At 64.8% G+C, this 24,817-nt stretch overlaps 2 protein-coding genes and 1 long non-coding RNA gene across 3 annotated transcripts; all 3 read left to right on the forward strand.

Moving 5' to 3' along the window:
* The first annotated feature begins 704 nt into the window (after positions 1–704).
* LOC132219334 (uncharacterized) lies at positions 705–2,434 on the forward strand. Its single transcript, XM_059671699.1, has 4 exons — positions 705–1,407; positions 1,652–1,836; positions 1,962–2,127; positions 2,220–2,434. Exons 1-4 carry the CDS (start codon positions 1,116–1,118, stop codon positions 2,432–2,434), a joined length of 858 nt encoding a protein of 285 aa, XP_059527682.1. The 5' UTR covers positions 705–1,115.
* A 12,624-nt stretch (positions 2,435–15,058) lies between these two features.
* Positions 15,059–16,703, forward strand: LOC132219177 (uncharacterized). Its single transcript, XR_009449402.1, has 3 exons — positions 15,059–15,667; positions 15,878–16,576; positions 16,654–16,703. It is a non-coding gene; the product is annotated as an uncharacterized LOC132219177 (long non-coding RNA).
* A 948-nt stretch (positions 16,704–17,651) lies between these two features.
* Positions 17,652–23,795, forward strand: ENPP7 (ectonucleotide pyrophosphatase/phosphodiesterase 7). The gene is made up of 7 exons (XM_059671450.1): positions 17,652–17,987; positions 19,260–19,405; positions 20,808–21,434; positions 22,204–22,463; positions 22,578–22,648; positions 23,127–23,224; positions 23,771–23,795. Exons 1-6 carry the CDS (start codon positions 17,735–17,737, stop codon positions 23,207–23,209), a joined length of 1,440 nt encoding a protein of 479 aa, XP_059527433.1. The 5' UTR covers positions 17,652–17,734; the 3' UTR covers positions 23,210–23,224; positions 23,771–23,795.
* The last annotated feature ends 1,022 nt before the right edge of the window (positions 23,796–24,817 follow it).

Below are 24,817 nucleotides of genomic sequence, written 5' to 3' on the forward strand. Positions count from 1 at the left end.
CAGGTCACATGCCCCCCCCACCCCCACCCCCACCCCCGTGACCCCGGATGAGCCGGGCGGGGTCTCGCCTGCACGTGGCCGCTCGGACCAGGTCCCCGTGGACGGCCTGCCCTGCTCTCCACACGTGGCCATAAAACACACAGAAAAGAACTGTCCCTCGACGCTGCGCCCCCCAGTAGCCTCTGCCATCATCTCCCCGCCTCCTCCCCACACCCCACGGGAACGGGTCACCAGGGGGGTCGCCGGGCAAACTAGCCTGTGGCCCCTCTTCAGTGCACTTGGTCATTTCACGCAGGTGGCCCTGCCGTCCGCTCCGTTTCTAGAAAGTTCTTCCTCCCCCTTCACCACAGCACTGCCCCGGAGGCCGCTCTCCGCACCTCCGTTTGCTTCCCCGTCTCAGAGCCGGGCGCGAGGCCGGGGTCCTCTGGTTCAGCCCACACTACAGGCGAGAAAACCGGGGCCGGCGACCTCGCCTGCGGGCCTCCTGCACAGGGGCAGCCCCTCGGGGCCGCGACCCCGCCCCTGCACACCCGCATCGCCCACGCCGGGAGATGGCACACGTCTGCCCTGTCGCACACAAGCCCAGACGTCGTCTTTGATCGAAGAGCGAGCGGCTCTGTGCCGTCCCGGCTGCTTGCCGTCCTGACACTTATCTCCTGGAGAGGAGGGCGAACTAAGGGCTCGCAAAGCGCCCCCCCCCCCCGTCCCCTCCCGCGTGGATGGGAAAGGCCAGCGGGAGAGCCGGGCAGCGCAGGCCCGCAGCCGCAGGGCCACACTTCACTCCCCTTGGGCCGCAGGACCCCACAGCGGCCTGGAGAGCCCGGGCGGCCTGGGCGGGTGTGAGCGGACGGAGCAGAGGGTCCCCCGCGCCTCCTACCACAGCGGCCACGGTCCATCCGGGGCCGGCGGGTCCTCCCCTCCTTCTCGGCCCTACTTGCTCCGAGTGGGACGCACGCCATATCTTTGAGCTCAGCCTGAGCTTGCACAATAACACCCGCCCAGAAAACAAATTAAAAATAGGAAAAATCCATCCCAGCCGGTTCAGCCGAGGCAGCGTGCAGTCGGATTGCTAGGCAACCCCGCAATCCTGTGGGAAGAGGCCTCGCTGCGCGGAAATGGCGCTCTGGGCCCGGGTGTGGATGCGCCGGGGAACAGGGGCAGGCGCCACCGGGACCCACGGACAGCAGAGGACAGAGAATGCGCTGGGGTGTCAGGGGATGAGACAGCTGGACCCACAGGAAAATGCACCCCGTTTCTCCGTGTCTCCGACATCCAGGTGTTCCGAACGGTGCGGGCAAAACGCCTGGATTTTCTCGGATCCCCCGTCCCCGCCCAGTTTCTTCATCATCTTCAAGGAGAGGCGACTGAGAGCAGGTTTGGGAGCCGGAGCGGGCGGAGAAGTGCGAGGTGGGTGCGTGGCACAGCGCGGGGAGTGGAGAGCTGGCGCGCCGGGCCGGGCGGGCGCTGTGGGCGCTGTGCTCCCCCCTGGGGCTGAGGGACGCACTGCTCCATTCTCACAGCTCAGTCCTCACCAGAACCACACGAAAACGTGGGTGTTAAGACATGGACTATGACCACGAAGCGCTTTTCAACGGAAAAGGCGGGGGCGTGGCATCATTAAAAATAACGAGAACTTTCCATTTGACTTTAGGGTCCTCCGAAGCGAGAGGGGGGAGCCGAGAGGCCCTTGCCCTCTGCGATGTGCAGGGCACCGGCACCAGGATGCGCGCGTTCCCCGCGGCTGCCCTAACCAGAACCAGCGCTAATCCATGCCTGGCCCGGGCCTCAGGGGTTGAGCGTCGACCTGTGAACCAGGAGGTTACGGTTCAATTCCTGGTCAGGGCTCCATCCCCAGCGGGGGGCGTGCAGGAGGCAGCCAACCCATGATTCTCTCTCATCATTGATGCTCTCTCTCCCTCCCTCTCTGAAATCCATAAAAAATCAATACTTTTTTTAAAAAGGACCCAGAGTCAGGAGCATGTCCAATGTCAGCGGCCACCAGAGCAATGCAACTCAGAGCGAGACCCGCCTCCGTTCCTGCCACCTGCGGGGTTTGGGAACGAGGGGCCGAGGCCGAGGTCCGGGGCTGCGGGACGGCCCTCCGCGTGGGAGCGGGCGCGGGCGCGGGTGGGATGAGGCGGCGGCACCTTCCCCGAGGCAGATGGGCGCTCCAAGCTCCCCAACGTGTTTAACCTTGAACTCGGCGATTCCACTTGTAGGGCCTCACCCCAAGGAAACACCCGGGATCAAGCCCGAAGCCTCATCTCCAAAGACTCGCGTGCGAGCACCGCGGCGTGGCTGTGGCATCGGAGGCCTGGAGCAGCTCCACGTCACACCGGTGTGGGGAGCCGCGCGGCGGCGGTGGCAGTACCGTCCAGCGGGCGGCGTGTCAGGCAGCGCGTGCAGTGCGCGCGGATCACACTCCCGGGCCTGACGCGGCTGCAGGGCCCTGTCCCCGGGGCCACAGCGATGCCCTCTGCGCCGTGGACAGGGGTCATTTTTAATTTTTCCCTTTTGGGGTTATTGTTTATTCTCAGTTTTCTGTGTGGGCCTCGACTGTATTTGAAATCAGGAAAAACAGCCCTAGCAGGTGTGGTTCAGTGGGTAGAGTGTCGGCCTGCAGACTGAAGGGTCCTGGGTTCGATTTCAGTCAAGGGCACTCACCTGGATGCCGGCTTATTCCCCAGTGGGGGGCGTGCAGGAGGCAGCCGATCCACGATTCTCTCTCCACTGATGTTTCTCTCTCCCCCGCTTCCCCCTCTTCTCTGAAATCCATAAAAATAATTTTACAAAGAACAAGGCCGGGAGGTCAGCGTCGTCGCTCGCGCAGACCAGCAGGGCCGGCTCAGGGTCAGGGCCAGCGGGACCCTGAGCCCTCTGGGACCCGAGCATAAACGGGGCGGGAGGCGGAGCTCCGAGCGGGAGCGGGGACCCCCAGCCCCGCCCGCGCCTCCTTCCTCGAACACATCTCAGAACCGGCAGACGAGTCCATCGGGAGGCCCAGTGCTAATTAAATTTACTGGGATCACTGAAGGGGAATTATTTAATATTCTGAACAGATTTAATATGTGAAGCGTGAAGGCCCGGGCTCGTCACGCATGGCTCTCTGCCACGCGGGGTGACACGGGGGGATCCGCGCACAAGCTGGGCTCGGGCGTCCCGTCGGGGGCCGGGAGGAGCCCGCAGCCCCGGGGCCAGCACAGCCTGGAGCCCTGGGTGACTTCCCGGATGCTGCACTTGACGTGGGTCAGCCCTGCCCGCCTGGCACGGGAGCCTCTGCCAGCAGCTGCGAACGCCCCCTCCCCTCCCTGCAGGTCCTCACGAGCCAGTCACAGAGCGAACCCCCCCACCCTGTACCCCGGCTTCCATTCCCGGGGACCTGAAGGCCGGTCCCAGCTGCTCCCCAAGATAGACTCAAACCCACATCCCAGCGGATCTTCCGGGCACAGTGAAGTGTGCACACAGGGCCCAGCCTGCAATGCCAATGACCCATCCACAGGGGTTCATAAAGCACCCACTGTGTGCTCAGCTCAGTCTAATCAGTCGGGTGACAGAGAGCAGCAGGTCCAGACCGTCCTCCGGAGCCTCCTGGGAAGCCGGCTCAGAGAGGACGTGAGCTGCGAGGGGCCAGCGCTGGGGACAGGGCCCTGGCGTCCAGGCCTCCCGACCTGCCCTCTACTATCCGCGGGTCCCTGACTTCCTCAGCCAGAAAACGGACTGACATCCATGGCCGCTAGGGTTCCCGACGGTACAGTCCTCTGCCTTTGTATTCAGGTCTGAGGTGTGAGGCGGGGATGCGACAGGCCCAGAGCCCGGGGGCCCTGGTCCAGGGTTGGGGGCTCCCTGGAGGGCTTCCTGGCATCCCCAAGGCAGCCTGCGCACAGGCCTGGCACGGGGGCCATTTCTTGACCGGTCGAGTGGCAACCTGAATGCTCTGCACTTTTGGAGGCTGGAGAGTGTGGCTGCGAGTCCAGGACGCCCAGGGCCTGGTAGGTAAGAGCCCAGGTGAGGGCACCCCCAGGTGAGAACACCCCCAGGTGAGAGCACCCCCAGGGAGAACACCCCCAAGGAGAACACCCCCAGGTGAGGGCACCCCCAGGTGAGGGCACCCCCAGGTGAGGGCACATTGCCTCCCTGCCCCTCCCTAACCCCCCACCCCACCCCCAGGAGAGCATGAAGCTAGGGAGGCCAAAAGTCACTTTCACTAGAAAATGGCACGATGAATTCTATTTTAATCCCTGGAGTGGAGAAGGATTAAATATCACATAAAACATAGAAGCCAGAAAAAGAAAAAGGAAAAGACTTTTGACTAAAAGATGAACAACTTCTCTATAGAAAAATAAATACTATCACCGTAAAAAGGAAAAGTACACCGTGAGAAAGAGGTCTGTAGCGTGTATGACTGAAGACTGATCCTTCATAAATAAAGAGTGGCGGCAAATTAATCAGTAAAGGACACAACCAATAGAGACACACGTTCCCGGAGAAATAGAAAAGGCGGGGCGGGGGGGGGATGCTCCACCCACCCATCACTTTAAAATTCAACTAATACGAGGCCACTAAACACTCAAAGCGCCGGTGCCAACGGGAATGGGTGAGCAGACACCCTCGATGGGCAGTAGATGGGCTGAGTTGGTAAACCTTTGGGAAGGGCTATCTGACGATGTGTATTAATTTTTTAAAAATATATTTTTATTGATTTCAGAGAGGAAGGGAGAGAGAGGTAGAAACATCAATGATGAGAGAGAACCATTGATCGGCTGCCTCCTGCACGCCCCCTACTGGGGATCGAGCCCGCAACCCGGGCATGTGCCCTTGACCGGAATCGAACCTGGGACCCTTCTGTCCACAGGCCAACGCTCTATCCACTGAACCAAACTGGCCAGGGTGACATGTGTTAATTTTTGAACCCACGTGCCTTTGATCAAACAATTCCACTTCCAGGAACCTATTTACCCTCAAAGTAAGCCAACATGTACATACAATATACTCAGCGCAGTATTGTTACAGCAGCAGGAAACGCACATGGGGGTTCCCCTAGGACATAATATGGGACACCCACATGATGGCATCGTCAACAACCTTTTGTTACATTTCTATTTATTTATAATACGTTTTATTTATTTTAGAGAGAGAGAAAGGGAGAGAGAGAGAAAAAACATCAATGACGAGAACCATCAATCGGCTGCCTCCTGCACGCCCCCTACTGGGGATCGAGCCCGCAACCCGGGCCTGTGCTCTTGACCGGGAATCGAACCAGCAACCTCCTGGTGCTGGGACGACGCTCAACCCGCTGAGCCGCGCCGGGCAGGGCGACGCCTTTTTGTTCAACAAGGGAGAGCTGCATGTCTCATAGGTCACCACGTCTAAGGAATAGTGTCACCAAAAAAGTAGGTTCCAGAACATACATCAAACCCCACTTGCGTAGGAGAAAAGGTGTTTGATGTGTAAGACATTTCTGGGGAAATGAGCCAGCAACGCCACTGGGCGGTGGGGACGGAGCGCGGAGGGCGGGGTGTCGGCCGGGAGCTCTTAGTTTCCACTTTTGAACTTTTCTCCACGGTTTTAATGTTTTTGCCACGAGCGAACCTTTTCATAGAAAACCAGCTTTAAAAGAGATGAGAAACCCACACTTCTGGTCTCCTCGGTGATTTAATTATCTCTCCCGCTCTGGTCTCGTATGTTAATGTCATAGGAGCTTATTGTAGCGGAAAAAGTAGAAAGCACAGATTTTTCAAATCGAGACAAAAATTCTAAAAACCTCCCTAATCCCGTCATCAAAATAGAACCGCGACTGGCGCTGGGGGTTTTCTCTCCAGCCTGGCGATGCGTGCCCAGGCGTGGTGTGGACGGACACGTGCGGCGTCTTCTGCGAGCTCGCGCTTTTCGGCACACCCTCTGTCCTCCCCCTTGGGGCGTAAACATGCTGGCTAGCTGGTGTGGCTCAATGGATAGAGCGTCGGCCTGTGGACTGAAGGGTCCTGCGTTTGCTTCTGGCCAAGGGCATGTACCTAGGTTGCAGGCTCGATCCCTGGCCCTGCAGGAGGCAACTGATTGATGTGTCTCTCTCACATCAATGTTTCTTTCTCCGTGTCTCTCCTGTCCCCTCCACTCTCTCTAAAATCAATGGAAAAATGTCCTCCGGTGAGGATTAACACAAAATATCCTATATAATAAAAGGCTAATATGCAAATAGACCAAACGGTGGAACAACCGAACAACCAGTTGCTATGACGTGCACTGACCACCAGGGGGCGTGTGCGGAACATGGCGGGCATTGGCCATGGCGGGATGGTGGAGCATGTGAGCAGGGGCGCCGGACCAAGGCAGGGTACCAGTCTCACCCAGCGCTCGCATCTGCTGCCAGCACCAGAGCCACCGCTCGCACCCACTGCTGGCACCCGGCACCGGTCCCGATCGCTTGGCGCCGTCAGCAGGTGCGAGTGGCGGCTGCTGGCCCCGATCATTCCTGAGGGCTTCCCGCCTCCCGCTGTTCCTGAGGGGCCATCGGAGCAGCAGCCGCTGCTTGCGCCCACTGACGGCACCGGCCTCGCTCACAGCCGCTGCTGGTGCCGGCCCCAATCGCTCTGCGCCGTCAGTGGGTGCGAGCGGGGCCGGCACCATCAGCGCATGGGAGCAGCGACAGCGGGAACAGGGCTGCTGGCAGAGAGGGGTCGGGTGGGGAGGCGGAGGATGGTCCGAGACCCACCCCTGTGCCCACTGCAGGCCACACCGTCTGGACAGAGCCCCCCAAGGCCACGGGAGCCAGCAGGGTTAGAGGAGTGAGACGGGTGAGAACACCCTGTTCTTCTGTGGAATTGACAAGCCGGGCTCTGGCTTCAGGGCCCCACGGGCGCAGCGACGGGCTGCTCTGCTCGCGGTTTGGTGTTTAAGTTGAGCATCTATGTTTCTATACTAATAAAAGGGTAATATGCTAATTAGACCGGACGTCCTTCCTGACAAAGCTGGGCCCGGGCCAAGCCGCCCTCCCCGCCTTCCCGGGCGCCAGCACCTGCGGCCTGGGAGACGGAGAAAAGCCGCCCGCTTCGCGACCCCGGTGCCTGCGGCCGGCCAGAGGAGGGATTCGTGGGTCCCGGGTGTGGGGCCAAGGCAGAGGCAGTTAGGGGCGATCAGGCCGGCAGGGGAGCAGGCCGGTCTGAGGGACACCCCCCCCCACATGCACAAATTTCACGCACCGGACCACTAGTTTACTATAAAAGGGAAGGACTCCAGAGCCCATAAAAGAGGAAGAGCCCGTCGGGAGCCACGCTGTTCTCTGGTCCCTAATTTACACGCGGACAGTGGTGCCCATCCCGCCTCCCCGGCCCCTCCCTCGTCCTGTGTCCCAACCATCCCCGCGGTCCCCCAGGCGCCCGTCCCCCGTCACACACCCACGCGCTGGGCCTGCTCGGGCTCCATGTGTCCGTCCTTCTGTTGGAATATTTCTGCGCTGCTCTTTGGGATGAACGTGGTTGGGAACCGCCGAACCTCGCAGCTCAGCTCCCGGGAGGGGTGTCGGCCTCGGGGTGTCGGCCTCGGGGTAAGCGTGCAGGTGCCCCCAAGGCTTCTCAGAGGAGAGCGGGTTAAGCTTGGGGCGCGATGCCCGGACCGTGCGGGGAGCTCCCGTGAAGCGGGTGGGAAATTGGGGGACAGGCCAGAAGCCAGGATGCCCAGAGAAATCCCTCCCGCTCTGCACCCCTTCTCCCCCCACCAGACCTCCCGGCCCTCTTTTCCCCTCACCCCCTCACCCCCTCCCCCCTCCCTGAGCCAAAGTGAGAGAAGGAAAGACAGTGCCCAGTGCCGGGAAGGCAGGCGCCGGCCGCCTAGGAAATCTGACCTGCAGCCCCATTTCTCTCCCAGGCGCCATGGCACCTCCCGTAATGAATGGCCAGGTTTTAATTAAATATTGATTAGCTGCTAATTCGTCTAATGATTAGTCTGGGGGGGGCGGGGCTGTCAGAGCCCGTGGAGGAGGCTCCTGGGGGTGCAGGCGCGGCTTCTCCCTCCCTCCAGGCCCCGTTTCTGTGAGTCGCAGTCCAGGGGATGAACGAGGCCTCCAGCTGAAGTCGCCCCTTTGGACCGAGGGCCATGAAGTCCGGGACTGACTGGCCCGGGCGCTTTCGCTTCCTTCTGGACACAGAGCGCCGTTCCCTGTGCGCTCCCAGCAGGACGCCCGGCCCCGAGGGTCTGCCCTGGGCCCAGCTCAGCGTGTGGGCGCTGCAAGGGAACCTAAGGGCCCGGCTGGTGTGGCTCAGTGGATAGAGCGTCAGCCCAGAGACAGAAGGGTCCCGGGTTGGATTCCAGTCAAGGGCACGTGCCTGGGTGGCAGGCTCGAGCCCAGCCCCGGTCAGGGTGCGTGCAGGAGGCAGCCAATGGATGTGTCTCTCTCACATCGATGTTTCTCTCTCTCTTCCCCTCCCTCCACTCTCTCTAAGAATCAGTGGAAAATGCCCTCAGGTGAGGATCAAAAAAAAACCACACAGCGACCCTCGAACAAGCCCCGTGCGGCGCCAGAGGGGCAGGAGGAGGGACGTGAAGATCGTGGTCAATCGTCCCCAACGCGCGTTTCCCCGGTTTGGCTTTTTGCACCCACTCATGCCTCTGTCCCCGGAGCCTCTCTGTCGCCCATCTGCTGGTGTGGCTCTGTGCCTGGGGTACTTCGGGGACCCCTCCAACCCGTGAGCACGGGCCACGCGCAGGCTGCCAAGAGGGGCCGGCAGACCCCAGACCAGTGCCCGGCCCCGAGCCCCGGGGACACAGGCCCCGCAGGACAGGAGCAGGCCCGGGCCCACGCCACCCCTCGCCTCATCGCAGTTCAGCCCCAGGTGGACGAGAGAAGGCCCACCAGGGCGGGGAGCAGATGGGGCTGCTCCGGACCCCCGCGCGGCCCGCCATCTGTCCTGACAGTCAGCCGTCTGCCAGGGCAGCCCCTCCTCGGGCCACCATCTGCCACAGGCCTGGCCCTCCTCCCAGCTCCGCCAGGGCCCCGGGAAGGGGTGGGGGGCCAGCCAGAGCCAGGCCTGCTGCCTCGGACCAGCCCCATCTGGCACCCCTGCTGGGAAGCAGGCAGGAGCCTGGACAGAGCACCTCCACTTGCAGGGAGAGAAGGGGGAGAAGGGGAGGGGGAGAATGGCAGGAGGAGAAGGGCAGGGAGAAGGGCAGGGGGAGAGGGGCAGGGGGAGAGGGACAGGGGGAGAGGGGCAGGGGGAGAAGGGCAGGGGGAGAATGGCAGGGGGAGAATGGCAGGGGGAGAGGGACAGGGGGAGAGGGGCAGGGGGAGAGGGGCAGGGGGAGAAGGGCAGGGGAGAAGGGCAGGGGGAGAGGGGCAGGGGGAGAAGGACAGGGGGAGAGGGGCAGGGGGAGAGGGGCAGGGGGAGAAGGGCAGGGGGAGAGGGGCAGGGGGAGAGGGGCAGGGGGAGAGGGACAGGGGGAGAAGGGCAGGGGGAGAAGGGCAGGGGGAGAGGGGCAGGGGGAGAGGGCAGGGGGAAGGGACAGAGGGAGAGGGGCAGGGGGAGAGGGACAGGGGGAGAAGGGCAGGGGGAGAAGGGCAGGGGGAGAGGGGCAGGGGGAGAAGGGCAGGGGGAGAGGGCAGGGGGAAGGGACAGAGGGAGAGGGGCAGGGGGAGAGGGCAGGGGGAAGGGACAGAGGGAGAAGGGCAGGGGGAAGGGACAGAGGGAGAAGGGCAGGGGGAGAGGGCAGGGGGAAGGGACAGAGGGAGAAGGGCAGGGGGAAGGGACAGAGGGAGAAGGGCAGGGGGAAGGGACAGAGGGAGAAGGGCAGGGGGAGAGGGCAGGGGGAGAGGGGCAGGGGGAGAGGGGCAGGGGGAGAAGGGCAGGGGGAGAGGGGCAGGGGGAGAGGGGCAGGGGGAGAGGGACAGGGGGAGAAGGGCAGGGGGAGAAGGGCAGGGGGAGAGGGCAGGGGGAAGGGACAGAGGGAGAGGGGCAGGGGGAGAGGGACAGGGGGAGAAGGGCAGGGGGAGAAGGGCAGGGGGAGAGGGGCAGGGGGAGAAGGGCAGGGGGAGAGGGCAGGGGGAAGGGACAGAGGGAGAGGGGCAGGGGGAGAGGGCAGGGGGAAGGGACAGAGGGAGAAGGGCAGGGGGAAGGGACAGAGGGAGAAGGGCAGGGGGAGAGGGCAGGGGGAAGGGACAGAGGGAGAAGGGCAGGGGGAGAGGGCAGGGGGAAGGGACAGAGGGAGAAGGGCAGGGGGAAGGGACAGAGGGAGAAGGGCAGGGGGAGAGGGCAGGGGGAAGGGACAGAGGGAGAAGGGCAGGGGGAAGGGACAGAGGGAGAAGGGCAGGGGGAGAGGGCAGGGGGAAGGGACAGAGGGAGAAGGGCAGGGGGAAGGGACAGAGGGAGAAGGGCAGGGGGAGAGGGCAGGGGGAAGGGACAGAGGGAGAAGGGCAGGGGGAAGGGACAGAGGGAGAAGGGCAGGGGGAGAGGGCAGGGGGAAGGGACAGAGGGAGAAGGGCAGGGGGAGAGGGCAGGGGGAGAGGGCAGGGGGAAGGGACAGAGGGAGAAGGGCAGGGGGAGAGGGCAGGTGGGAGGGTCCCGCCTTGTCGGGCAGCCCTGCTGGGGACTCAGCTAGGCCCTCCCAGGCTGGCAGCCTTGGGGTCCCGGGTGCTGGTCTGTCCCCCACCCCCCAACATGAGCCCAGGGCGGGCTGGTGAGGGAGCAGGACACTGGAGCCCAGCTCCGCCTCGGGGCCCCGCTGCCGGGTCCAGGCCCCGAGCAGCACCCCAAGTCCCCCTGGCACTTGCTCAGTGAAAACTGACGATGAGGGGCCCGGGCTGCTTGGGGAGCCCCCCTCAGGCACACGCAGAGGGCCCCTGGGGGACGGCGGCTGAGCCCTGCCTGGCGGCTGGAGCGTGCGGGCAGTGCACCCACGAGGTCAGGGTGTCAGAGGGGACCCCAACCCCTCCTCTGCCTCGGGTCCCCCCTCGCTCATGGAGACGCCCCCCAGCCCTCCTCCCTGCCCCCCCCCCCCCTACACAGCAAGATCGCTCTCCAGAGCCGAAACGTCAGGGCGGGGTCCTACCCGGTGAGAGGTGCCGGGGGCACAGGAAGGAGGTGCCCCCCACCCTCATGGACCCACTGGAGGCTGCCGGCCTATCTGGTCCCACAGGCCCCCACTGTCCGCCTGCTCTGAGCCCCCAGGACAGCACCCAACCGAGGGGGTGTCCAGGCGGCCAGGGGACAGGAGCGGGGCCCAGAGCCTCGAATGCCCAGCACCCCCACCAACTCGGCCCCTCACTCCAGTGACACCCAGTGTCCCCTGAGCCTCAGGCCCCCATTGAGGGTCAGGGAGGGCGCAGACACCCAGCAAACGTCTGTCTTCCTTGCAGAAGCGGCCGGTGGACAGAGCCAGGGCCTGTCCCTGGTCGGCGGGTGCGGGGGACGGCCTTGGGCTTTAGCTGGCGCTGGCGCGGGCACGAGCTTGTGGGCGTCGGGGATGGCACCAAGCCCACCTCCCCGCCCCAACCCAGCGCCTGAGACCAAAGCCCCTGCGTCCGTGGCCGGACAGCGCCACCTGGTGGGCCTGTGGGAGACTGCAAGCCAGGCCTGGCTTTCATCCCCATCCCAGAGGGAGAGAGGGGGAGAGAGAAGCATAGATGATGAGAATCGTGGATCCGCTGCCTCCTGCACCGCCCCCCCCCACCCCTCCCCCCAACCCCAGGGACTGAGCCCACAGCCCGGGCCTGTGCCCTACGGGGAATCGCACCGTGACCTCCCGGGTCATAGGTCGAAGCTCAGCCCGGAGGCAGGGCGGGGCTTTGGGTGGGTGGGTTTGTAACCCCCCATCCTGGCTCTCCAGCAGGGTCTGTGGTCGGCACCCCGCCCGCCTCTCCCCGGATTCTGCTGAGACGCTGGTTGTCAGGGGCCAACCCAGGCAGGAAGGTCACCCCCAGAGACACAGCCTCTCCCCCTTGGGCCCCCCCAACGCGGGCACCCCTCACCCACCATCCCTGCTTCCTGCGGGCGCCTCTGAGGGGCATCGGGAGGCCCCAGCCCACGACGGCAAAGCCAGCCCAGAAAGGAACGGTGGCTGCAGGTGGCTGAGACCACGGGACGCGCGACCACAGGTGAACACACAGAAGGGACGAGGAGAAGCCGCGGGGAGCCCGTCCGGGGCGTTAGTACCGACGCTGGCCGTGGGAACTGCTGACTGAGGAACGTGGATGAGGGTCCCTCCTGGATGCAGGTCAGGACCCCGCCAATCCCAGGAACCAGGCCGGTTTCTCCACGGAATTCCGGCTGCGCTGGGAGCGGAGGGCGGAGGAGCCACCGGCCGACACCCCTGCCCCGTCCTCCTCTCAGCGGGTGGGGGCGGCGCTGGCCTTACCAACATCGACGCTGCAAACGCCGGGGCCGGGGCCGTGCCCACCTGGGCCCACTGACCAGCGAAGCCCAGAGGGTGGGGGGGAGTGGAGGGGGGAGGGGGGCCAGTGGGCAGCCCCGCCCACTTTACTTCCATTTCCAGGAACCACGGGGACAGAGCGACGCCCCAAGGAAGCGGTCAGACGGGGAGCGAGTGGGCAGCCTGGCCCCGGCCCCGGGACTGGCTCCTCACTGGGCAGCTGCGAGGGACTTGCTGGCCTGTGGTCCTCTGATCGCCCGCCGCCAGCTGCCTGTGCTCGCAGCACCGCCCCGGTTGGCAACACGCTTTCTCCAGCCCTGACGACCCATCCCTGGCAGCCAAGACCCCCCTCTTTCCACGGCCGGGCGGGCTCCGGCCTGAGTGCCCCACGCAGCCCTCAGCGTCTGCATCCCCCCGGCTCCGTGGGAGGGGGTGGCGGTTACAGAATCCTGCGCCCCCGGTCCTTTTGGCAGCAGCTCCTCTGCCTCCGGCCTCCGCACAGCGGGTGCCCAGCACAGGCCGCTGCGCAGAGCGCCCGCCGCGCCTGCTGCGACGGGAGGGTCTCGGGACGCACGCTGAGCAGCGGGGCCGCGGTGGCCGGTTCAGGAGGCTGAGCTGATGGACACAACTCCTCGTGGGGGTCCCCGGGGCGGGGGCACGAGGAGGGCCCCACGCTCTTGCTCCCCATCGTCCGTCAGGCCCGCGGGTCCTGGTGGCCGGCAAGCGCAGCCCCAGCTCAGCCCCCGGCACCGGCCACGGCCCCGCCGCCGGGCGGTCACCCACGCTGGGCCGGCGGCAGGGCCGGTGCGGGCGACCACCTGCCCCAGGACCTTCACTGCAGGCGGCCCGCGCCCCCGAGCCCGGATGGGGTGATGCGTTGGGAGGAGCAGGCCTGGCAGGGACATCCCGGCCGCCCCTTATCCACCATCGTGGCCAAAGGTAGTCGCTTATCTGCCTCGAATGTTCCTCTTCACTATCAAGTGGCTGTAAAACAGACCGTCCTGGAGATAGCTGCCCCCCAGCCGCGGGGGGGGGGGGGGCTGGCATAACCGCCCCATAAACAGATGGCACCTGGCATCCGGCAAAGTCAGCACCCACCCCACCCCCACCTTCGAACCTCCTAGAACCGTGGCCCTCACCCCCCACCCCGAGCTGGAAAGGCCCAGACGCTGCCCTGCGGCCCCCTCCCCTGCCTGTCAGAGCTCAGTGGCTGGGACAACAGAAAGCTTTGAGAGCCGCACACGCAGGAAAAACTGTCTGGAAGGTTCCAGGCCTGAGTCCGAGCCCCTGGAGGACCCGGGAACAGCGAGGACCACGGCGATGCAGGCTGAGGGGGGGCCTGACAGAGTCGCTGTGTGGGGACCAGGGGATCCGCGGGGACTCGACTTGCAAAGGGGGTGGCAGCACGCATGGGTCCTATGCCCCCCCCCCCCGTGGCCCTGCCTGTCTCCTGGGGGCCAGCGGCTCCAAGAGGCGGGCCCTGCACAGAGGGGGCCCCTCCCGTCGGTGGAAGCACAGGGTGTGGGCCCAGGAGGGAGTCCCAGAACCCAAGTGAGGGCAGGGCCAGCTCACGTTCATCAAACTGTGGCTCAGGCCCAGCCGGCGGCTCAGCGGCTGAGCGTTGACCTATGAACCAGGAGGTGATGGTTCAACTCCCCGTCAGGGCACAGGCCCGGGGTGTGGGCTCGATCTCCGGTGTGGGGCCTGCAGGAGGCAGCCGGTCCGTGGTTCTCTCTCATCATCGATGTCTCTCTCTCTCTCTCACCCTCTCCCTTCCCCTCTCTGACATCAATAAAAATACATTAAAAATACAAAAGAAAAAAGAAAAACCTTTGGTGCAAACTGAAATCTTTTTTGAGGTGAAAGATCAAGGTGTGACGCTGGGAGATTTGGAGGCCGCGTCGCTCAGGGGCTGAGGGGCTAGGCCACGGGGGCGGCCGAAAGCAGCCTCTCCTGCTCTCTCTCCCTCTCTCCCCCCATCTGTCTCTCCCTCTCACCTTCTCTCTCTCTCTCTTTCTCTCTCTCCCCCTCTCACCTCCCCCCATCTCTCTTTCTCACTCGTTCCAGCCTCACCTTCCTCCTTTCTCCCCACGGCGGTCCAGCTGCTGACCCAGGACACAGTCTGCAGTGTCCATGGAGACCTCACTGCCAGGCCGCCCCCCATGACTCACCTGCTCTCTGAGACAAACCAGCCCCCCCAGACCCCCCATCCCCTGCTCCCCCACCCCACTCCAGAGTCTGAAAAAGGTGGCCCAGCCAGAGACCCGCACTTCCCTCCCCCCTCCCCCCCCCAGGCTGAGGGAGGGGAGAGGCTGTGAGGGTGGAGAGTGCCCCATGTCCCCAGAGAGCGCTGTAGCAGCACATAATCCTGTTAAAATATTAATCCTCATTCAAGGCGGCTGCTGAGATAAAGCCCTGAGAGGCGATAAAGGTCCAGGACCATTGATACAGGGACCTTCGCGCTGATAAACCCGCCATCGGGACAGCAGGCCCGCCCCAGCCTCCGCGGGGGAGGGGGGAGGGGGGCGGGGGGCTCCTAATCCCTCCCAGGCTGGAGCCCCCAGCTGGCCCTGCTCCCCTCACCAGCCCAGGGCCCCACGGTGGCCACCCAGCCCGAGCGAGTCCTGTTTGTAGGATGTTCGCTGCACAGCCCAGGAGAGCAGGGTCAGTCAGGGGCGGCCCTGCTCATCTCACCCTGTGTTCTTTCGTTCACGCATTCAGGGGTCCTGCCATGCCTACTGTGCGCCGGGCACTGTGCCAGGAGGCGGGCACGGCGTCCCTCGCGGAGATGACCGCGTGGCGGCTCCTTCGCACCAGGTTAGGAAGGAGACAGGTGGCCGGGACCCGGACGCTGGCCTTAGGGGACAAGCCTGCACGTCCTCTGCCCAGCGGAAACCAGCCCAGGGCTGGGCAGCTGGTTCTTCCCAGCCCGGGCCCCACGCGTGGCCCCACGGGGTACACGTGCACCTGTGTACGGGGCAAACCCGCCTGCTCCCCGGGAGCCGATCGGCCGGGTCTCTGGGCTTCACGTCCACCCAGCTCAGCGGGGATGACGACTCTAAACTGTGTTACCAGCCGGGCCGGCGTGGCTCAGGGATTGGGCGTTGACCTATGAACCAGGAGGTCACGGTTCGAATCCCGGTCAGGGCACAGGCCCGAGTTGAGGGCTCCATCCCCAGTGCGGGGCGTGCAGGAGGCAGCCGATCCATGATTCTCTCTTATTATTGATTATTGATGCTTCTCTCTCTCCCTCTCCCTTCCTCTCTGAAATCAACAAAAACATGTCTTTTAAAAAAAGGAAAGACCAGCCCAGGTGGGTGCCCAGCCCCGCCTCACCCGTGACCGCGGGGCAGCCCCTCACGCATGCCCGTACCCCCCCTGCCCTGGCAGCAGCCGGCACGGCAGCCACCCGCCTACACCCAGCACCCGTGGTCCCAGCATCGCGTGGGTCGGGTCCTGCGGCCAGTGACACAAAACCCAGGACAGGGCTGGTTCTCTCCGGGGGGCGCCGGCCCCACCCCAGGCCGCGCCCCTCCTCTTCGCGGCTCGGGGCAGCTCTGAGCTCGGGGACCAGGGGGAGCAGAATCAGAACGGGGTGCATGCAGCACACCTGGGCTGTGGCAGAGGCCCAGGCGAGCTCATCATCTTTTCTTTGGTCCCATTGGCCAGCATGTAGTCACATGGCCAAGCCTTGCTGCAGAGAATGCTGGGAAATGTAGTCCTTCTCCTTGGTGGCCATCTTCTTGGGAAGAATGGGATTTTACATTAAATGTTATATTCGGTATTAGATTAGATTCGCATAGAATCCGGGCTCCTCTGCGGCCGGCCTCCCGCTTCAGCCCGAGCGTGCCCCTCCTGCCCCTCGTCCATGCCCTGCTCCCCCCATGACCTCCCGCTGACCCCCGTCACAGGTGACACCGTCACCCCAGCTGCTCCGTGGGAACTGGGCATCCCCGAGCTGCTCCCTTTCCTTGGCTCCCACGGCCCCCACCGCGTCTGGGCCACGGCCACGGCCGGAGGACGGCACCACCACTCGCCGCCCAGCACCCAGCCCACTCCTGCCTCCTGCCCACACCCTGACCTGCAACGGGCTGCCCCTCTGTTAGACCCGCGGGTGCCAGGGCCCTGCTTGCCCGCTGCAGGGCTACGGACGTGGACTGCACACCATGGCCTCGGCCCCCCAGATCCACCCTCTCAGGAGGCCCTGCCCACCGCCCACCAGGTGCTGCCCACGGACACCCTGATCTGGTCTCACTGCTGCCTGTCCTACTCGTGTCCTTTTACTGTGTGTGTCCCCAGCCAGATGGACGCAGTCAGGAGCATGCCTGCCTCCCTCACCGCGGGGTCCCCAGAGCTTAGAGCAGTGTCCGGCACATAGAGCAGCTCCATCAGGTGGTGGTGGGGTATGAACCAGGGTCACCCCAATAAATTCATTTTTTAAAAAGGGGTGGTAAGTCCTAGCTGGTTTGGCTCAGTGGATAGAGCGTCAGCCTGTGGACCAAAGGGTCCCAGGTTTGATTCCAGTCAAGGGCATTAAAAAAAAAAAGGTTGGTAGGGAGAGAGACACAGAAAAGACACAGAGATGGAGAGATAGGGAGAGAAGGGGGATAAAGACAGAGAGATAAAGATAGAGAGACAGAGATACAGCGAGAGAGATAAAGATAGAGAGACAGAGATACAGCGAGAGAGATAAAGATAGAGAGACAGAGATAGAGAGAGACAAGATAGTAGCAGAACCGTGCCCCGCCCAGGGCTCCTCTCACGTTCTCACGCTCTCCCCCACCCATGAGCACAGGGGACAAGGGAACCCCTCTCTGTCTACCTTGCTGACGAGGCTGCCCAAGCCCGCGCCGCCCTGAGGATCCACACGGACAGGGGGAGGCGAGGCTATGCTGACCAGGCCCCCAGGGTGGCTCCGCCCACCCCGTCCCAGGAGACCCCTCACCGAGCAGCCAGGGGTCTCCCCAGGCTGGGCTCCCATAGCCCTCGGCCCCCTGACCCTGGGAAGCCCCTCCCACAGCCCTGGCCCAGGCAGGCCCGAGGCCCACAGACCCCAGAGGCCTCCCCACATGTCAGGCTGTGGGTCAGAGTGAGCAGGGCCCCAGGGACCGAGAGCGGGTGGAGGCCAGGCCACCCCACGGAGGGCCCCTTCTGCTCTCTGATCCTCGGGCCTGGCCCCCACCCCTCCCAGGAGGGCACACGCCCACGGGGGAGGAGCGTGGGCAATAAAGGCAGGCGACACGGCCACGGGCCACCAGGGCCTCCTCCCAAGACACAGGTAGGAGCACAGTCTCGCTCGGAGGCCCGGTGACCCTGGGACTTTGCTCTGCTCCGTCCGCAGCAGGAACACGCCCGGCCCCGGCGCCAAAGACAACCCCCCATGAGCCACCCGGCCGCCCTCCTGGCCGTGGCCCTGGCCGCCCTGCTGGCTCCGGGGGCCGGGGTGCCCGTGGGCCGGCGGGGCGCCCGGCACAAGCTGCTCCTGGTGTCCTTCGACGGCTTCCGCTGGGACTACGACCAGGACGTGGACACCCCCAACCTGGACGCCATGGCGCGGGACGGCGTGAAGGCGCGCTACATGACCCCGCCCTTCGTCACCATGACCAGCCCCTGCCACTTCACGCTGGTCACCGGTGAGTGCGCCTGCGACGGGGCCGGGGCGGCGGGGGCCGAGAAGCCGGGGGACAGGGTGTGCACACAGCCGCCCGGGGCCCCGCGTGGGGACAAAGGGGAGCCAGGAGGGGACACTCGTGGGGAGAACAGCCCCCAGCACTGGTGGCATCTGATAGCGGGTAAACACGGGCCGTGGTCTCTCTGGCAACAGCCTGGGGGCAACCCAGGAGGCCGCCCGGAGGAGCTGAGTGTGGCCGGGACTCAGAGATGAATCTGCGGCTCCAGCTTCATCTTTTTTAAAAAAAATCCTCACTCAGGGTATGTTTCCATTGATTTTTAGAGAGCGTGAGGGAGAGAGAGGGAAAGACAGAGAGAAACATCGATGTGAGAGAGACACATCGATTGGTTGCCTCCTGCACGACCCTGGCCAGGGCCCGGCCCGGGCCGGAGCCTGCAACTGAGGTCCATGCCCTTGACGGGAATCGAACCCGGGACACGTTGGTCCGCAGGCCGGCGCTCTAGCCACTGGGCCACGCCGGCTGGGGCTCCCCTTCATCTGAGCCTAACGCATCACATCTGCCATGACCCCATCTGCAAACAAGGTCGCTGGTGGCACGACTTTGGGGGCCACTATTCGTGCAGGCGGCTCGTCCTCACGCCAGCGTTTCTGTGACCACAGCCCCGACACCCACCGCAGCACCGGCTGTCCCACCTGCGCGCCGCCTTTTCACTTCACGCATCGCGGTGGGAGGGGGGCAGCGCACGCCCTCACGGCGCCTCCTCCTGCACCCGAGCTCCCGTGTGGGCGTTTCCACGCAACACAAACTGGAGGCGGCCCATCCACGCGCCTGGCTCTGCTGGGGCTGGATCCTGGTTGCATCATTATCCCTCCGAGAGCCACACGGGCACCACCAATTTTTTTAAAAATTGATTTCAGAGAGGAAGGGAGAGGGAGAGAAACATCAATGACGAGAGAGAATCATTGATCGGCTGCCTCCTGCACGCCCCCACTGGGGATCGAGCCCACATCCCGGCCTGTGCCCTTGATGGGAATCGACCCCGGGATCCTTCAGTCTGCAGGCCGACGCTCTGTTCACTGAGCCACACCAGCCAGGGCCACACTGATCTTTTGCTAAAACTGATGAGGCAGCAAGTGATGCCTCCCAGTGGGTACTGCACGGGCGCGGGGTGGGGCGGGGCGGGGCGGGGTCACCGGGTCAGAGCCATCGGGTCGGAGCACGTGCCCGTGCCCGTGGTGACGAGCCCCGCCTGTTCCCTCCGCCTCCCCGCAGGCAAGTACATCGAGAACCACGGGGTGGTGCACAACATGTTCTACAACACCAGCAGCAAGCTCAAGCTGCCCTACCACGCCACGCTGGGCGTCCAGCGCTGGTGGGACAACGGCAGCGTGCCCATCTGGATCACCGCCCAGAGGCAGGTACGCCCTCCCCCCGCCCCCGGGGAGGCCCAGGCTCCTGGCACAGAAGGGCGGGCAGCGTGGTCCCCGGGGCGGGCGCAGGGAAGTCGTGGGATCTGCCGGGGGCTTCCCAGTCCTGCCCGGTGTCCCCCCGGAGCCTGGGACCCAGAGGGGCGGCTCCATCCTCCCAGTCAGACAGGAAGCCACCCCTGGGGACCCTTTGGCATTTGGGGAGGGGGTCGCACGGGAAAAGGACCCCACGCGACACAAAGGGGTGTGACAAAACAGCTTTGTCCCCTCCCCCGCCCGCACCCCTCACAGGCTGGGCAGCTAGACCCCGGGGGCGAAGGTAAAATAAATGGAGCTGTCGTGTCAGCCCAGGAACCCCATCACCCCGAAATGTCCTGGGGGTTTCCTGGCCCTAGAGGTATAGCTCCTTGTCAATGATGTCCAGTGGAGGGCACCCCCCAAGTCTGAACCCCCAGCTCCAAATGGAGCTGCCCAACGCAGGGCTCAGGCACCCCATGGCCATCGGGCCCCATGCCCCGGCCCGCGCCCCCGCCGCCCCGGCCCCGCACCAAGGCTGAGAACTTGGCCTGGGGGGCTGCACGGGCAGCGGCCACATCGGACAGGCCGCTGGGGGGACAGGTGGGTCTGTGTAAATAGAGCAGCAGGTGGTTGATGGAAAGACGGACGGACAGATGACCAGGCTGAAGGCTGGAAGGACAGGGTGGGGCACGGTGGAGAGGCCGACGCACTCCTGGACGTGAACATGGCAGGGAGAGGCCGGGCTGCAGGCCAGAAAGGGGGGCTCTCGGGGCACCCCAGCCCCTGGGCAGCACCCTGGGGCCCGTGGCAGTGAGGACACCGCATATCTGGGGACACTTGTCTGTCATCTCATTAGTGCGGAGTCCGCCGCGCACCCGCTCCCTCCTCTGTAGTCTCGGCCCGGCCCAGACAGGGAGGCCTCTCGGACAATGAGGAGGCTCGCCCGGCTGGTGTGGCTCAGCAGTTGAGCAGCGACCCAGGAGCCAGGAGGTCACCGGTCCGATTCCTGGATCCCTGGTCAGGGCACATGCCCAGGTTATGGGCGCGCTCCCCTGTGGGGAGTGTGCAGGAGGCAGCCATTCGATGATGCTTCTCTCATTGCTGTTTCCATCTCTCTATCCCTCTCCCCTCCTCTCTAAAAATCAATAAGAACATATATTTTTGAAAAGAGTAAGTCCAACAGGGTTGCAGGATACCAAGTCAATATACAAAAAATCAATTTAAATAAAAAGAAAATGAAAAGGCTCGGACAGCGGTAGGCGCGGGGACGGGCGAGCGGGCGGACACACGCGGGGCAGGGGCGCCCTGTGCCGGGGGCGGGGGACGCGGGGGGGGGCCGGCGACGGGGTTGTGCGTCATGGCTGCCTCCCCGCAGGGCCTGAAGGCCGGCTCCTTCTTCTTCCCCGGCGGCAACGTCACCTACCAAGGCACGGCCGTGACGCTGAGCCGCAAGGAAGGCATCCTGCACAACTACAAGGACGAGGCGGAGTGGAGGGCCAACGTGGACACGGTGATGCGCTGGTTCACGCAGGACGGCCTGGACCTGGTCACGCTCTACTTCGGGGAACCCGACTCCACGGGCCACAAGTTCGGGCCCGAGTCCCCGGAGAGGAAGGCCATGGTGCAGCAGGTGGACAGGACGGTGGGCTACCTGCGCGACAGTATCCGGCGCAGCGGCCTGGAGCGCAGCCTCAACCTCATCATCACGTCCGACCACGGCATGACCACCGTGCGCAAGAAGGCCGGCGACCTGGTGGAGTTCCACAAGTTCCCCAACTTCACCTTCAAGGACATCGAGTTCGAGCTCCTGGACTACGGGCCCAACGGCATGCTGCTCCCCAAGGAGGGGCGGCTGGAGAAGGTGTACGCGGCGCTCAAGGACGCGCACCCCAAACTCCACGTCTACAAGAAGGAGGACTTCCCCAGGTCCTTCCACTACGCCAACCACCCCCGGATCACGCCCCTGCTCATGTACAGTGACCCTGGCTACGTCATCCACGGGGTGAGCTGCCTGCGCATGCACGTGGTGGGGCTCGGGGGCGGGGGGGGCTGCTGGGTCTCTTCCCAGCCCTCTGAAGAGCACCCCCTATTTCTAGCTAGTCCCCAAGCTGAGGGACATTGACCATCAAAGGGGTGCAGTCATCACTATGCAATAGGTGTGCGTGCATGTACATGGGCACATGTGTGTACACGCCGTGTTTGTGTGATGTTACGTGTGCATGTGTGTTGGTGCACTGTGTGCTTATGTGTGCATGAGTGCCTATGTGGGTGTTGCACAGGAGTGTGGTGTTTGTGTACATGTGTGTTTGTGTGTGCATGTACCTGTGTGTGCTTATGTGCACATGTCTGTGTGTTTTGTGTGCATGCGTGTGCTTGTGTGCACATGCATGTAGGGTGACGTGTGGAGAGATCAGCCATAAGAGTGACAGGAACAAAGCCGCTCCGAGAGGCCAGGGTGGTGCTCAGGGAAGCGGGACGCAGGCAGCGGGAGGGGCCGGGAGGAAGTGCTGGCGGCGGAGCCCGTGCGGCTGGGGCAGCTCCGCCTGCCTGCTGGGGTCCCCGGTGCTGGGGTCCCCGTTTATGTCACGGGTCCTGGCAGAGGCGCTGGCTTTAGGCCACCAACCTTTTAAGGCTCAGAACCCCCCACCTCTATGTCCGAACTCTTTGGGGCTCCTCTGCCCACGCTGCGGGGGCGCTGAGGGGAAGGGGGGCTGGCGGAGGGCCGGGAGTCCCACGAGGACTCAGGACGCCCCCCGCCCCCCGCCTCGCAGAGGGTGAACGTGCAGTTCAACAACGGGGAGCACGGCTTCGACAACGGGGTCCTGGACATGAAGACCATCTTCCGGGCCGTGGGCCCCAGCTTCCGGCGGGGCCTGGAGGTGGAGCCCTTCGAGAGCGTCCACGTGTACGAGCTGCTGTGCAAGCTGCTGCGCATCGTGCCCGAGGCCAACGACGGGGACCCCAGCGCCCTGCTGCCCATGCTCACGCCCGAGGGCGACGGGGGCCCCAGCACCCTGCTGCCCATGCTCACGTCCGAGGGCGACAGGGGCCCCAGCACCCTGCTGCCCATGCTCACGTCCGAGGGCGACGGGGGCCCCAGCACCCTGCTGCCCATGCTCACGTCCGAGGGCGACGGGGGCCCCAGCACCCTGCTGCCCATGCTCACGTCCGAGGGCGACGGGGGCCCCAGCACCCCGTCCACCACCACCCACTCAGGTGAGGCCCCGCCCTCCCCTGCACCGCCCCCCGTGGCTGCAGACGGGGCGCCTGCCCTGGAACAGGTGCCCCCCAGCCACGTGGGGCGCCTTCTCCTTCCCTGTCCTCAGCAGTGTGGGAGGGTGAACAGGGACAGGAGCGTTCAAGGCGCCAGGCTGAGGACCAGGGGTGTCAGCCCAGGGGCAGGCTTTGGGGTGAAGCCCCTCCAGGCTCCCGGTCCCGGGGGGCCCAGGCTCCACAGAGGGATTCCTTCCTGGAGTCACCCTCTGCCAGCTCCCCACCCCCACCCCCTGACCCGTCTCAGTGGCAAAGGTCACCTGGGAGCTGGACCACGGGGGGGGGGGGGGGGCGCTGGGGAGGGGAACAAGAGGGGTGCTGAGAGGTGACTTCAGGGGGCTCGTGGGGCGGCTCTGGGAGGAGTTGGGGTGGTGACACGCTCCCCCGTCCCTCACCCACGGGGCCCTCCGACTCTCCATAGGGTCTGCCCCCCTGGCTGGCGGCTGCCCCGCCCTGATGACAGGCCTGCTGGCGGCTGCAGTTCTCCTGGCCAAGGTCGCATAGTGCCCATCGCTCAAGGTCAGGGCCCAGGAGGTGGAGGGAGGGTGGGACCCCGGGACCCCGTTGGGAGCCAGGAGGTGACAGGACAAAGGGAACCATGGCCGAGAGGACGGGGCATGGGGGGGGGGGGCGCAGGGCCGTGCCAGGGTCTGATGTGGTGACTAAATGGGCACAGACACGGGGCAGGAGCACAGGTAGGGACAGGCACTGCCAGTTCGGAGGTCACCCGAGGTCAGAGTTCACCCCAGGTCAGGGCAGCCCATCTTGGTGGCAGGGTGAAGGGGGGCAATGAACCGATTCCGAGATTCCGATGCGTGAAGGGCGGGCCTTCGAGTTGGAGGTGGGTGGGGTGGAGGACACAGGAAATGGGCCTCCGGCCTTGGGGGTGCCCGAGGCCCTGGGGGTGCCTGAGCCCGTGGAGGACGAAGCATCTGAGCCGCGAGGAGGTCGGGGCAGCGAGACGGAGAGGGATGGGCCCACACGCCTGGTTCCCACCCGCGCTCCCCACACGCCTCCTCTCCCCAGCGACCCGTCCTCACCCCACCGCCCCATCCTCTCCGCCAGGAAGCCTCCGCAGCTGCCCTCGCGGTGATGCCGGACGCCGTGGACTGTCAGCCTCAGTGTCCCCTCAGCCCCGGCCCCCCATGCTCCATTATGGCGCTGGCAGTCCGGCCCCTGCCCAGGCTTAGGTTCTGCGAACACACAGGCCCAGGCCGGCACCTGGCACTTCCCTCCTCCCTCCTCCCTCCTCCCACCTCCCTCTGCAGGGCCTGTCCCCGAAGCGGCGCCTCCATCTGTAGCCACACGGGGGCGCGCGGGAGCCCCGCTCGGGAAGCTATCACGGGCAGGAGGGTGGCGCGCTGGACCCTGTCCTGGACCACGGACCGGACCGTGGCCTCCAGCACCGGAGGGGGCCAGCCAGGCAGCCGGAGGCTTTGCCCCTCGAACTCCCGGCCTCGGGCCGTCCCCGTCGGGGCTGGCCAGCTGCTGCTCCCGGGCGCGGTCACGGGAGGACGCTGCGCCCCAGAAAGCGCCCATGGGATAAGGACACGCCTGCGCCTTAGGAGGCACCGGGCCAGGGTGGGTGCCACTTCCTCCCCAACGCCTGCCGCTCCGCAGTCCTGCCGCTGCGGGGTGGGGGTAGGGGGGGGAAATAAACGCCTGGTCCTCAGGACATCACAGCGCGGCACCATTCATTCCGGGCGGACGCCAGGGACAGGTGGTGGCGGTGTGGGCCGCACGTGAAAAGAAAAGGGCTGGGGGACAAGAGGGCTCCTTGTGACAAGATGGGGAACGAGAACCCCCAAGCCACATTGTTCAGCAAAAAACACGTTAAAACGCGGCAAATAGCAGCGCCCGGTTGGGGGGAAGGGGGGGAAGGGCGTGTGAGCACATGTGTGAGCCTGTGGGGGCGACTAGGAATAAACACGTCCCTGGAGGCTCTCAAGAGAGAGTGGGCATCGCCTGTCTCCGGGGGGGCGGGGGGCCAGGCCAGGACCCGAAGGGGCACTGTCCAGCCCCTAGTCACCCAGACGCACGGACGCTGAGCCACGTCAGGGCTGTGCGCTCAAACCCACTGGTTAAGAGTCAGACCAGCTCCTGCCCCAGCCT

This window comes from Myotis daubentonii, chromosome 16 (genome assembly GCF_963259705.1).
Source record: "Myotis daubentonii chromosome 16, mMyoDau2.1, whole genome shotgun sequence".
NCBI lineage: Eukaryota > Metazoa > Chordata > Mammalia > Chiroptera > Vespertilionidae > Myotis > Myotis daubentonii.